At 40.9% G+C, this 11,935-nt stretch overlaps 1 protein-coding gene across 2 annotated transcripts; it reads right to left on the minus strand.

Moving 5' to 3' along the window:
- Positions 1 to 2,810: 2,810 nt before the first annotated feature.
- LOC140564363 (5'-3' exonuclease PLD4) lies at positions 2,811 to 10,591 on the minus strand. 2 transcript variants are annotated; one of them, XM_072689755.1, is made up of 11 exons: positions 10,502 to 10,591; positions 10,287 to 10,371; positions 9,965 to 10,155; positions 8,422 to 8,605; positions 7,192 to 7,312; positions 6,467 to 6,594; positions 6,154 to 6,354; positions 5,802 to 5,941; positions 5,553 to 5,718; positions 4,689 to 4,785; positions 2,811 to 3,514 (listed from the first exon to the last, which is right to left on the minus strand). In XM_072689755.1, the coding sequence occupies exons 1-11, from the start codon at positions 10,507 to 10,509 to the stop codon at positions 3,315 to 3,317; spliced, it is 1,521 nt and encodes a 506-aa protein (XP_072545856.1). In that variant the 5' UTR covers positions 10,510 to 10,591; the 3' UTR covers positions 2,811 to 3,314. The 2 variants fall into 2 exon arrangements, with proteins under 2 accessions (XP_072545856.1, XP_072545858.1); XM_072689757.1 differs by having other exon boundaries at positions 10,453 to 10,519.
- Between the last annotated feature and the right edge of the window lie 1,344 nt (positions 10,592 to 11,935).

Consider the following 11,935-nt stretch of genomic DNA (forward strand, 5'->3'; position numbering starts at 1 on the left):
ATTAAATAGATATAAATATGGAGAACAGAGAAGTCACTGGTTGAGACGGTAGTACAGATTGTTCTGAGACACTATCAGATAAATAAAGTGCAGTACAGAGAAAGGAGAGTGAGAGAACATCTGGATCGGATGTATGTATGTAGTAGACTGTATTCAGAAAGTAGTGTTGTAATGTTCAGCTGTTCATGAGTGTGATGGCGTGTGGGAAGAAGCTTCTCTGTAGCCTGGAGGTCTTGATCCTCAACTGGCTGAAACGCTGACCTGAGGGAAGATACTGGAACAGGTGATGTCCAGGGTGTGATGGATCACGGACGATGTCCCACACAGTGATGGATGCGGTGAGGACAGATTCTATGGTGGCGGTGTAGAACTGCATCATCAGCTCTTTGGGCAGGTTGAACTTCCTCAGCTGACGCCGGAAGTACAGCCTCTGCTGAGCTCTCTTGATGATGGTGCTGATGTTGCAGTCCCATTTCAAGTCCTTGGAGATTATTGTGCCCAGGAACTTGTAGGAATCCACAGCCGTTACAGTACTGTTGAGGATGGTGAGTGATGGAAGGGTTGGAGGACTTCTCCTGAAGTCCACTCTCATCTCCACTGTCTTGGCTGTGTTCGGCTCCTGCTCCACAACCCGTCTGTAGGCAGACTCGTCACTGTCCCGGATGAGACCAATGACTGTCAAATCATTTGCGAACTTGAGGGGTCCGTGGCGGTACACTCATTTGTGTAGAGTGAGAAGAGCAGCGAAGAGAGAACACAGCCTTGTGGAGCTCCTGTGCTGATGGCCCTGGTTCCTGAGGTGATCTTTCCCAGCCTCACCTGCTGCTCTCTGCCAATGAAGAAGTTTGTGATCCACTGGCAGGTGGAGGCTGGCACACTGAGGTGGGTCAGTTTGGTGTGTAGATGTCCGGGGATGATTGTGTTGAAGGCGGAGCTGAAGTCCAAGAACACAACTCTTGCATATGTACTTGGACGGGCGAGATGCTGGAGGATGTGGTGAAGTCCCATGTTCCCAGGTCGTTTGTAGCCTGAGAGGTTGTGTAGACATTTCCAGGCGGCTGAAGGCTCGTTAGTGGACATCAGTCTGCTCAGCTTGGTGGAGTAGCTCTTCCTTGCAGCTCTGATCTCTCTGTTCAGTGTGTTCCTAGCCTTGTTGTAGAGCGCACGGTCCCCACTCCTAAATGCGTTCTCCTTGGACTGTCGCGGGTGCTTCAGTTTGGCGTTAAACCAGGGCGTGTCATTATTATATCTAATGCGAGTCCTGTTCGGAACACAGATGTCCTCACAGAAGCTGATGTAGGACGCCACTGTATCGGTATATTAATCCAGGCCGCTTGTAGAGTCCTCAAACACACACCAGTCTGTTAACTCATACAGTTTTACAAGCCTCTTTTTAGCCTCACTGGTCCACTTCTTCACAGTACTAACCTCAGGCTTGGCCCACTTGAGCTTCTGTCTGTAGGTTGGGAGAAGATGGACCATAGAGTGGTCAGATAGGCCCAGAGCAGCTCGGAGAACAGAGCTATGTGCACCCTTTAATACAGTATAGCAGTGGTCTAGGATATTACTCTCCCTGGTGGGGCAGGTAACATGCTGTCTGTATGCGGTCTGTATATATGGTCCAACCCAGGGGTCATCAGCTCTGTCCTGCTGGAGGATCCAGCCCTGATCCAGTCAGTCCTAGCCTCCAAACAGAGACAGCTAGATTTTAATCTCCAGGTATTTGATGGACGTATCGATGTCATGTGCCCCAGCGAGATACACAATAGCAACTTGAATACCAACCTTGTGGTGTGTGTGTGTGTGTATATAACCAGGTGCAGTAGCTGTGAGCAGGGAAATCACCCACTAGTGCTGGACATCAGTGTTCTGCAGATTAGTGGTCAAAACATGTACATGTGTACCATAGGGTATTGTTCCAGGTACAGCTGCCTGAATTAAACAGTGGGTAGGATACTCTTATAGGCTAAAAGCACTCTATCAGAAAACACTCTCACTCCAGGACTGATACCAGCTGTAGACCCCTGACCCCTTATAGTTTACGCTGGGAGCTTGGCCTGTACTGACTTAGATGCATAACCAATTTGTGACCGGTTGTATTATTACTATATTACTATAACTATTATTATTTACCTGGAATTTATTTTATTAATTATTACACACTCAATACAGAGCTTACAGCAACCACACAACTAGGTGGCACCATTGGTGAAGCAAAATATGAGAAGAAATATGGTATATCAAATATGAAAGAACTGTCCCCCCTTGGTAATGGTAACACTGGCTCTGATTATATATTATAATAAATTATTATTAATATATATTATAATACTGAATGAGGTGAAACACGCTCAGACAAATAGATACGAGACCGTTCTTCTCTATTCCATTTATCTACACATAACTCCTGGGTAGACTTCTTGACTCTTCTTGGATTTTCAGCTTTATTTTGGAGCTCTGTCCTGCTGGAGGATCCAGCCCTGATCCAGTCCTGATCCAGTCAGTCTTAACCTCCGAACAGAGGCAGCCAGATTTTGATCTCCTGGTATTTGATGGATTCAACAATGCCATGTGCCCCAGCAAGATACATGAAACAATGTTTACAACCAACCCCCATGTTGCAGCCATGCGAATGTTTGGACACATTTTGAAGTGAAAATAAGTGGACAACTCCTCTATAGAAAGCTAACCTAAATATGGCTTTTTTTTGGCCATTTTAGAGCGCGATTTCTATGTATTTTCTCGTCTCTGTCCAATGATAAATATGTACCTCCAAAATGGTGACTTTACAGCAGAAGGCAAAATACTCGTAACTTTAAAAAGAACATTTATTCAAGGTCATTTAGCGCATTTCTATTGGTCTATTCATCCAGAATTATTTACACAGTATACAGAGCAGCTACAGGGTTCAAATGATGGAGAGAAATGGAGATACATGTTTTTCATTGGACAGCAGCGATATTTCACATGATGACAGAAAAATAAAACAAATAAAGCATAACAGGATGTCATTTAGCATTCATGTATAAAGGCACAGTGCTTACAAACGTTAACGTATGAACATGAATGTATGTCATTTAGCTTTTGTATTTTGTTTGTGAGAATTTAGTTGTTTTTTTTGTGCTGATTTTTGTTAAAAGTGACGATCATATTGGAGGTTGCAGTATCATCCCCATATTGAAATATTCAATAACAAAGAGCATAATCATGCTTTAAAAAAGCACATTGAAAGGCTTTCAGCTGTGCCCCCTCATTCCTAATGGTAAGTCCTTTAATAATAGGTGAATTCCTTGGTAATGAGAGCAGGGCTGCATCTAGGAGAAGGCACAGTCAGGGTTTTGACCTAGTTTTTCAAGTGGCACTGCAAACTGTGAGCCCCAGTCTCGGTCAAACACAGCACTCAGCTGGCCCACTAACGTGTCTCCAGGCGATGAGGAATTCAAGGCATCTTGAGAGACCACAAACCCAACTCCGGCAGTGTTGATGAAGTAATCAGCAGACCAATTAGAGGTCCCTGTTAAAAAACACATTTTTTGCATAGTTGAAGGCTATACAGTTATACAGATAGACATAATAATAATAATAATAATAATTACAGTAGCACTTTTTAATTAAGCTACCAAACTACCATAATCGAATAAGTGTGTTAAGACATGTACAGTCGCAACTGGAATTATTCAATTATTGCAAATTAGGAAGATTATGAATTAGGGCCTCATTATTTGCAGCAGGTGAGCTTGAGATAAAACACTTCAAATACTTGGACTGGTTCGGGGGGTTGTTGACTGTATGTTAAAAATATGTCCAAGTCAAGAGAGTTGAAGTTCAGAGATGAAGAGTTAGAAAGCTCAGAGATCTCTGCCTTACATAAACAAGGAAAATAATACATAGAGAGCAAAGGCTCTGAATGTTCCTAGAGATACAGCTGGAAGCAGAGTTCACAAGTTCAGAGTTAAAGGAACACTGGCTAAGCTACCTGGACATGGCCGAAAGGGGAAGCTACAAGCAAAGCTTCCACAAGAAGAATGAAGCATACTCTGCTTTGCTTCCTCTAGCACTGGAAACCAGAAAATGTCGTGCCTTCTGTGAGGAATCTGAAGCTTGGGCGTCACTGGACCTTCTAATAGGACAATGATCCCAAGCATACCTAAATCCACCAGGCTTGGTTTCAGAGGAACTACTGGAAGATTCTGGAGAGGCTGTCCGATCTTTGGTAGCATTTGAAGAAGGTGGTTGCAGTAAACTGGAGGTCACTGCCCTTCTGGAATGGGCTAAGATTCCTCAGGAATGCTGTCAGAAGCTGGTGTCTGGCTGGGCATCACATTTGCAGCATGTCATAACAGCAGAAGGAAGCTCTACTAAGTACTAAAGACGCTTGTCATGAAGGGGTTGAATCATTCTGAGACTGCAGTGGTTCATTAAAAGTAGCATTTAGTGTTGAATTTGGATAAGTGCTTGTTCTATTAGTGTTCATCTATTTACACTGTTTGTAAGTTTTGCTAATTAACCTCATTCGCAATCATGGTTGAATAAGTTGAATCGCAGCTGTACAATATGTGTAATAAGTCATTCTGCTAAAAAAAATTACTTGCATTGGCAGTTCATTAAATTTCATTGAATTTAAATATCAATGCATTTAGTTTCTGTCACATTTCAAACAATTTTTTTTTCTGGCCTTTCTGACTCACCTATGTATGCTGTTTTATCTGTAACCATGTATTTATTGTGGTTTACTCTGGCATAGGGAATGCCTGTCTGGTTAGCCACTGGAACAATGTGGAGTCTCTGCAGAAATGAGAGATACAACATTCACAGCAACATCACTGCTAAAATACAATAATATATCATCTGCCCCACCCTTGGATTAACACTAGACTTAGTGCAGAGTGGCAAATCCAGTGCCCATCTCACACCATTACCAAACATTTTCAGGCTATCCCAATGTAACATATGGATGTTAACAAATCCCCACACACATACAAGCCCAGAGTCGCAACAGTAGACACACTATTCTTCCTTTTTTCCCCCCAACCCACTCATTAGTAATCTCCAATTATCCAACACACTTAGCGCTCTCCCCCATCACATGTAATGTTACAGATACTGAAAGGGTGAGGACTGACACATGCCTCCAACACTTGCATGATATACCCACCTGGAGAGAGCATGGCTAATTTTGCCCTCTCTGGCTCCAGCTGCTGATGGCAGGCAGCATGACTCAGGAGGCAGCGCTTTAGTTTACCGGACCACTCTGAACCCCTTCTTTTACATGTCAGTGGTGCACTAAGCTGTTATTATAAGGTAAAAATGCTACATAATGTTGCTTCACCTTATGGTGAATGTCAACACAAAACACTATCTTTGTTAGAATTGCCAAAAGAAATTATCAGTCGGGCTTAAATATGAAGTAAATACTGTAATAACAAAAAGCAATCAGTAGGGACTCACTTCAACAGGCCTAAGTGGGCTGCAGTTAGCTCTCAATCCCAGAAACACACTAAACACTAAAGAGGGGACCTAAAGGGTAGGTTTGAACTGGACCTGCAGCTTACCACTTCTATACTGATATTGTGAGATGGAGAGTCCAGGGCTGCCAGCGACTTGAGGAAAGGTAGTACAGAGGGGTCACTGTCACGGCCACAGCTGACCAGAAGACGCACTGCGACATTCCTCTCAAAGGCTGACCGTTTTAGGGCATTTTCAATATCTGGCCAGTACCTGAACAAACAAGGAAACAAGGATTTTTCTATAGTAATTAACATGCATTCAAACATTGCTAAAGTGTAAATGGTAAATGGTACCTGTGATGGTAAAAGAACTTGGAAGCAGGAAAATACTCCATGACTGCCACGTGAACAAACTGCTCTGCCCGGCTGATTACTGAGAGAATTGTGTCCAGGTCTTTGGTTCGTGAATCCGGACAGAAGGCTGGAGGGGAAGCCTGGGTTAGAGGGCAGATAAGAAGAATCACCAAAGGAGACCAAATATAGAGTCTAATCATAAAATGTCCAGATAATGTAGAGAGGCGCTGGTATGTTCCAATACTACTGTTACTACATAGACAACAGACATCATCAGGCCCCAAGCAGCAAAGGCAGCTCTGTTATTAAGTATTACTCATTTTCTAAAGTCAAAATAATAATGGAATATTACCGAGATGTACACTCTGCTGGGCACAGTGCTTAAGTTGAGGTGAAGGGGCTGCTCTGCATTGATGGAGGTGTCATAAAAGGCAGGCCAGGGCTCTGGGATCGTAGCATTCTGTTGACCCATCACCCAGTATGACTGAAAGACTTTAAGGAGGTCTGTGGCCAGACTGGTGCAGTTGTAAAGCACCACTCCAAGTTCCTTGACCTCCATTGAAAACAGACATTCACATAATACAGGTTACTGGGCTTTAAACTTCCAAACTTTTCAAAGAGAAAGCTGAGATCTGGATTGTGGTAAGACCTGTACTTGTGTGTACCTGGGTTAAAGCTCTCCAGTCCATGTTGGCACTGCCGATGTAGATGTGCCTTCTGTCCACAATCCAGAATTTAGAATGGAGAATTCCTCTGGTCAGATGGCCAAAGTTAACTCTCCTTACATGCACGCCTACAAAACAGAAGGAGCAAGGCAAAGATTTAACCCTTTAAACTCTAAGAGAGAGTGGGCATTTCATACTAGTTACTGAAAAGGTCTTTGTAGTTACTGAGTAAGACGCATTAAGCTCAATTATGGTACATCGCTGCTGTCCAATGAAAAAATATGAATCTCCATTTTTGTTTGAACTCTGTAGCTGCTCTGTACACTGTCTAAACAATTCAGGATAAACAGAGAAATAGAAATTCTCCAAATTACTAGAATAAACTCTAAATTTCCATTGACTTTCATTCAAAGTTAAGAACATTTTTGGTCTTCTTCTGTAAAGTCACCATTTTGGAGATACATGGCTTTCATTGGACAGCGACAATACGAAATTTAAGGGTTAAAATCTCATGGTAGACACAAGATAACATCACTGGTGTAACAAAACCTCATCTCTAAAACTCTAAATCCCAGAGGAAACCAGTGTTCTTTATGGAAGTTAATGCAACAAGCAGTTTTCTCAGTAATTCTGAACATAGTGTCTATTTGTAATGAAAGGTAGGCCACAACATAAAGGGCAGATGGAATATGAATATGGCAATAAAGACAGTTATACTTCACAACCATGTTCTTTCAGAGTTTTCAGGTCTGTTGAGTTAGTCGCTACGGAGGGGATGCTGGTCACAACTCTCACAGACACGTTCCTCTTTGGCAGTGCTTTAAATTGCTCCAGAATGTCTCTACCCTGTGACATAAACACATACTGAATGAACAGTACTCAGAACTCATATATACTAAAAAAATTAAACACTATTCAGTAACAAAGAACCAAACAGTGTAGTAAATCCGAGATAACAGCTATGTACTATACAGAGCTGAGAGGTCATATAGGTCCTTCCCATTTTTTTCTATGGTTGCATATTCGTGACATTGAAGTGTTTCAGATAATTGATATAATTTTAGAATTAACCAAATTCTACAGACAATTTCACTAGCCACACCAGGCATGATTACTGCCAGACCTGTTAAACCTAAACATCACTACCTGTTTGGCATTGTGAAGCAGGCAAGGTGTCAAACTGCAGCACATGCTGCCACGTTCTAAAGACATTTAAATACAGATGTGAAACAATACCATTAAAATCTAGCAAGTCTAGGAAAGGTTACAAAGCCATTGCATAGACTCTTGGACTCCAGTGAGCCACAGTCGGCACCAATATCTACAAATGGAGAAAACTTGGGTGAGGGAAGGTGGTGAACCTTTATCTTACGGTGTTTTGCTGTAACAAAACGCAAACACAGCAGAAAATGGGAGCGGGGGCAAATACTTTGTCATAGCACATATCCCTAAGGCCAAAAGCCTTGTGTTCAGTTTTTTTCTATGAAATCCACTTATAATGTTTGTGGTTTATTTTATTTATATTTCTTTATTTATTTAATTTACCAAATACACACTTTTCCAATCTCTCTTTATCTTAGACTGCTTTTTGATTGAAGCTGAATACAAAATCTTCAATACGGACAGAAGCTATTTATATATTTCTGTCTTAAAAGCCTTTTTAATTGTATAACACTTTTTATTCTTTTTCTTGGTGTTTGTGACATTTCCAGAACAGGTCATCTTTGCAACGTAAGTACATTGTGAGTTTTTTTTTTTTTTTTTATCTAAGATTATATTTTTAACCTATTTGGATAGCAAATATTTAACTTATGGTGAGGAAAAACATGGAAAGAAATAAATGAGACAATAGTAAGAATGTTGATACGTCTGACTGCACAGTACCACACATGCTCTGTGTATAATCTACATTGCATAAACAGTATACACAGGGATATAGAATGGTGAACACTTACAGGTCTGTCAGTGGAGGAGTTGACATTAATATCTTCTCCAGTAAGAGACCAATAGAATGAGGCCACATCGATTTGCTCGGTTGCAGTAGAGATAAGGTCTTTCCATGCTTGGTACAAAGGGACTCCGAAAGTGGCATTGGTCCCATAGTCCATCCAGATAGGAATACTCTCAACAAGGACAATCCTGACCAGTGGTGAACAGTCACAGCTTTATAGACTTATTTAGAGATATAAACAGAGACTATGAAAAGGGGCACAACCTAAGGCAGGATATAATGTGACATGCATATTTTATATGGGGTAAACAGGTTCTAGTCTCCTTGAAAGATAACCAGGTTAAATTGCATCCTCCACATGGTACATTTTTATTTATTTATTTTTATACGGTGTGACTAACCCTCCCAAAGTGAACAGCGAGAGACGTCTATATCCACCCTCATACACTGATCAGCCATATCATTAAAACCTCTTATAAGGACATACAAGGTAAAGAACATTAATTATCTGGTTACAATGGCACCTGTCAAGGGGTGGGATTTCCATATTAGGCCACAAGTAAACAGTCAGTTCTTGAATGTAAGGTGTTGGAAGCAGGAACAACAGTGAAGCGCAAGAATCTGAGCCACTTCGGCAAGGGCCAGATTATGACAGATTATGGAGTCAGAGCATCTTCAAAACGAAAGGACAACCGCTGAATCAGTGACAGGGTCATGGGCACTCAAGGCTATTTATTGACATTCATATAGGCCCCACCTCAAAACATAGGACTTAAAGGATCTGCTGCTCTGTATTGATTCCAGGTACAACAGGTTCCAGAGGTCACCTTCAGAGGTTCAGAGACAGGTGTTTTAAAGTTATTTCTGATTGCTGCATAAATGCCCATTTTAATGTGCTGATATTTGCTGCTCTAATCTGCAGTCAAAAACAACACTGCCACTTTTACTAATCATATTTAGAGACTTTTACATATTTGAGATTGTCTTTAGCTTTTCTCGGGTTCTAACAACCTAGGGCTGTATATTTACATTTATGGCATTTAGCAGACGCTCTTATCCAGAGCGACTTACAAGGTTACTCGTATTACAGAGGAGGGCCAACGTAGTGTTAGGAGTCTTGCCCAAGAACTCTTATTGGTGTAGTGCAGCATAGTCACCTAGACCGGGAATCGAACCCTGGTCTCCCACATGGTGTTGTTGTAACTCAATGGCAGGTGGTGGTGTTATCTGTTGCGCAACACCAACCACCATATATTAGTGTTTACACTCATGAATCTTCCTTTTTTTAGTGGTTGTAACAACTAGTCTCTCTGAGCAGTTACATCTAACAGCTCAAATACTCAAGGATACTTCCAACATTACCTAGCAAAAGCAAAACGTGGTCTGCTGTGCTCAGCTCTCCCCTAGTCCCATACTCTAATCCACAGATTTCCGTGACGGAATTGAGACTTCACTAAATTTCTTTTCCCTTGTCCCCTGTGTATTAAAAATGACACTGATGAGAAAACTCAGCTTCAGAAGCTTTCTGAACACAGAAGTCAATTCACCTTGTCTCTTCAGTGCAATTATTTCCATCATAATTCAGCACTGGCTCATGTGGGTTGGTGTGGTTTTGATTAAGGGCTTGGTCGATCTTTTCCTGGTTTCTCAGTGTCTCGATCAAAGCAATGGCAAGTAAACCACCGAGGATAGTCAAACATCCCAATATCAACAAAAGAGACCTTAGCCTGGTTAAGCCCTGTAAAACACATGGTCATGACATACACGCATACACACACACACACAACACAGCAGTGTGTTCTGCATTGTTTACTAAAAAATAAACAAATAAAAATGGAAAGAATAAAGAGGGAAAGATGTTGTCCTTACCGGCCTGTTGGACACATAGTTGTCATGTAAACTTTTGTAAGGTGAGGATAAATGACGGTCCTCTGTAAAGATGGATTTACCCATCCTGAGGAAGGAAAGACGGAATTCAAAGCCAGTCAAGAAGTTGTACACTGCAAATGTTCATTAGTTCATCAGTCTTACTCACTTCATTAGTTCCAATCCAACATCTGGAGAAAGATGTATAGCAAACTTACATGTTCATAGTAACGGCAGATATTTGCAGTTATGCTTGCTGATCTATGCTGCCTGCAGTCTTCATGTCAGTTCCCAGCAACATGTATCGAGTGTCATCAATCACCTTTACAAACAGCTTCTATCTCCAGTTCCTCTTCCTTTTTTCACTTCTCTTTTCCGAGCATGTCAAACAGCTGACAAACTATTAATACACTCTCAATCAAGTGGGTTTCAGGTCCAAAAAAAAGAAAAAACCCCAAAACAAAGCTTGTTTTTACTTGATCGTTCAACAGTTAGCCTACAGCTCCTTCGCGCTTTATGGTACGCCTTCAACGGGCTGTTTTATTGGTTCACTCTTTAAAACAAAGGCCTTTTAAATAGTTTTTTCAACTTATTTTGGTTCCTCATAGAATCATGATTTTAATAGTGGTGTCTATTTATTAAAAAGGTTTATCACACTAATCACAACAATAGTCTGTGATCATTCTGATTAATCACAAGTTAAAATGCTAGCCAGCACACCCTTGACTATTTGGCCATGAGAACTAATAAATGTGTGGCCTAATAAACTGTCCAGAGAAATCAGTTCTTAAAATCTCAATTTAGATGTGAGAGATTTAGCCTCAACCACAACGAAGCTCAGAGAGAGAAGCTTTAATAGAGAAAACGCTTCAACAACTTTAGGAAGCAAATGGATGATCAGTCTTTGGGCTTGGAGCCAAGACAGGAGTGAGTGAGTGAGAGAGGTATAAGAATGAGAGTTAGTTATGAGATTTAATCTATATTTCAGCATAAAGTGTAATCTACCCTCTGAGCTCAACAGTAGAGACAGTGTTTACATCAATAAATAAAACCACTAATACGCCACTAGACTCTGTAAATAGAATGACCTACAGGAGGAAGTTGGGGCCAAACTCTTTGATTAATTTGCATTAAAACATGTTAAAGCTTGCAGATTAATCCAGTGTGTTAATGTTGACAGCACTATTTTTAATAGAAATGTGTGTTAAGAGTCTTGAGGCAAAGGCTAAACTATTTCACACGCCACATCTCCAAAATTTCTGACCACTTCTGATCTGTAATTAAAACCAAGTTAACATTTGACATCAATTTGGATCACAATATTGTTCACTGCCAGCAAATCGGCCAATAATATTTTCCCTAAATCTATATAAATAAGTTTAGTCTAACATACTTTACATCACGTACAAAAATAGTATCTCCATGTTTGAACCCAGGAGCTTCTCTGTATGCCGGGTCAAGAATTAAGCACACAAACCTTGTACGTACCATCTAAAAGAGAAAATTCAGCTTTAAGATACAAGCATGTCATGAATGTGACTCTCAAGCCCAACAGATAATCCCAATGCTTTTAATTTGAAAAACAAACAAAAATGATCAGCTCTACAGATTTATCACATATACAAAATGATCCCAATCTAGTGACGAAACTA

The sequence above is a fragment of the Salminus brasiliensis genome, chromosome 10 (assembly GCF_030463535.1).
Source record: "Salminus brasiliensis chromosome 10, fSalBra1.hap2, whole genome shotgun sequence".
NCBI lineage: Eukaryota > Metazoa > Chordata > Actinopteri > Characiformes > Bryconidae > Salminus > Salminus brasiliensis.

Coding starts and splice junctions, on each gene's coding strand:
- LOC140564363 (XM_072689755.1), bottom strand. Junction 6,355..6,466: donor ACTGGAGAGCTTTAACCCAG/GTACACACAAGT, acceptor TTTTCAATGGAG/GTCAAGGAACTTGGAGTGGT. Junction 5,942..6,153: donor CCAGCAGAGTGTACATCTCG/GTAATATTCCAT, acceptor CCTCTAACCCAG/GCTTCCCCTCCAGCCTTCTG.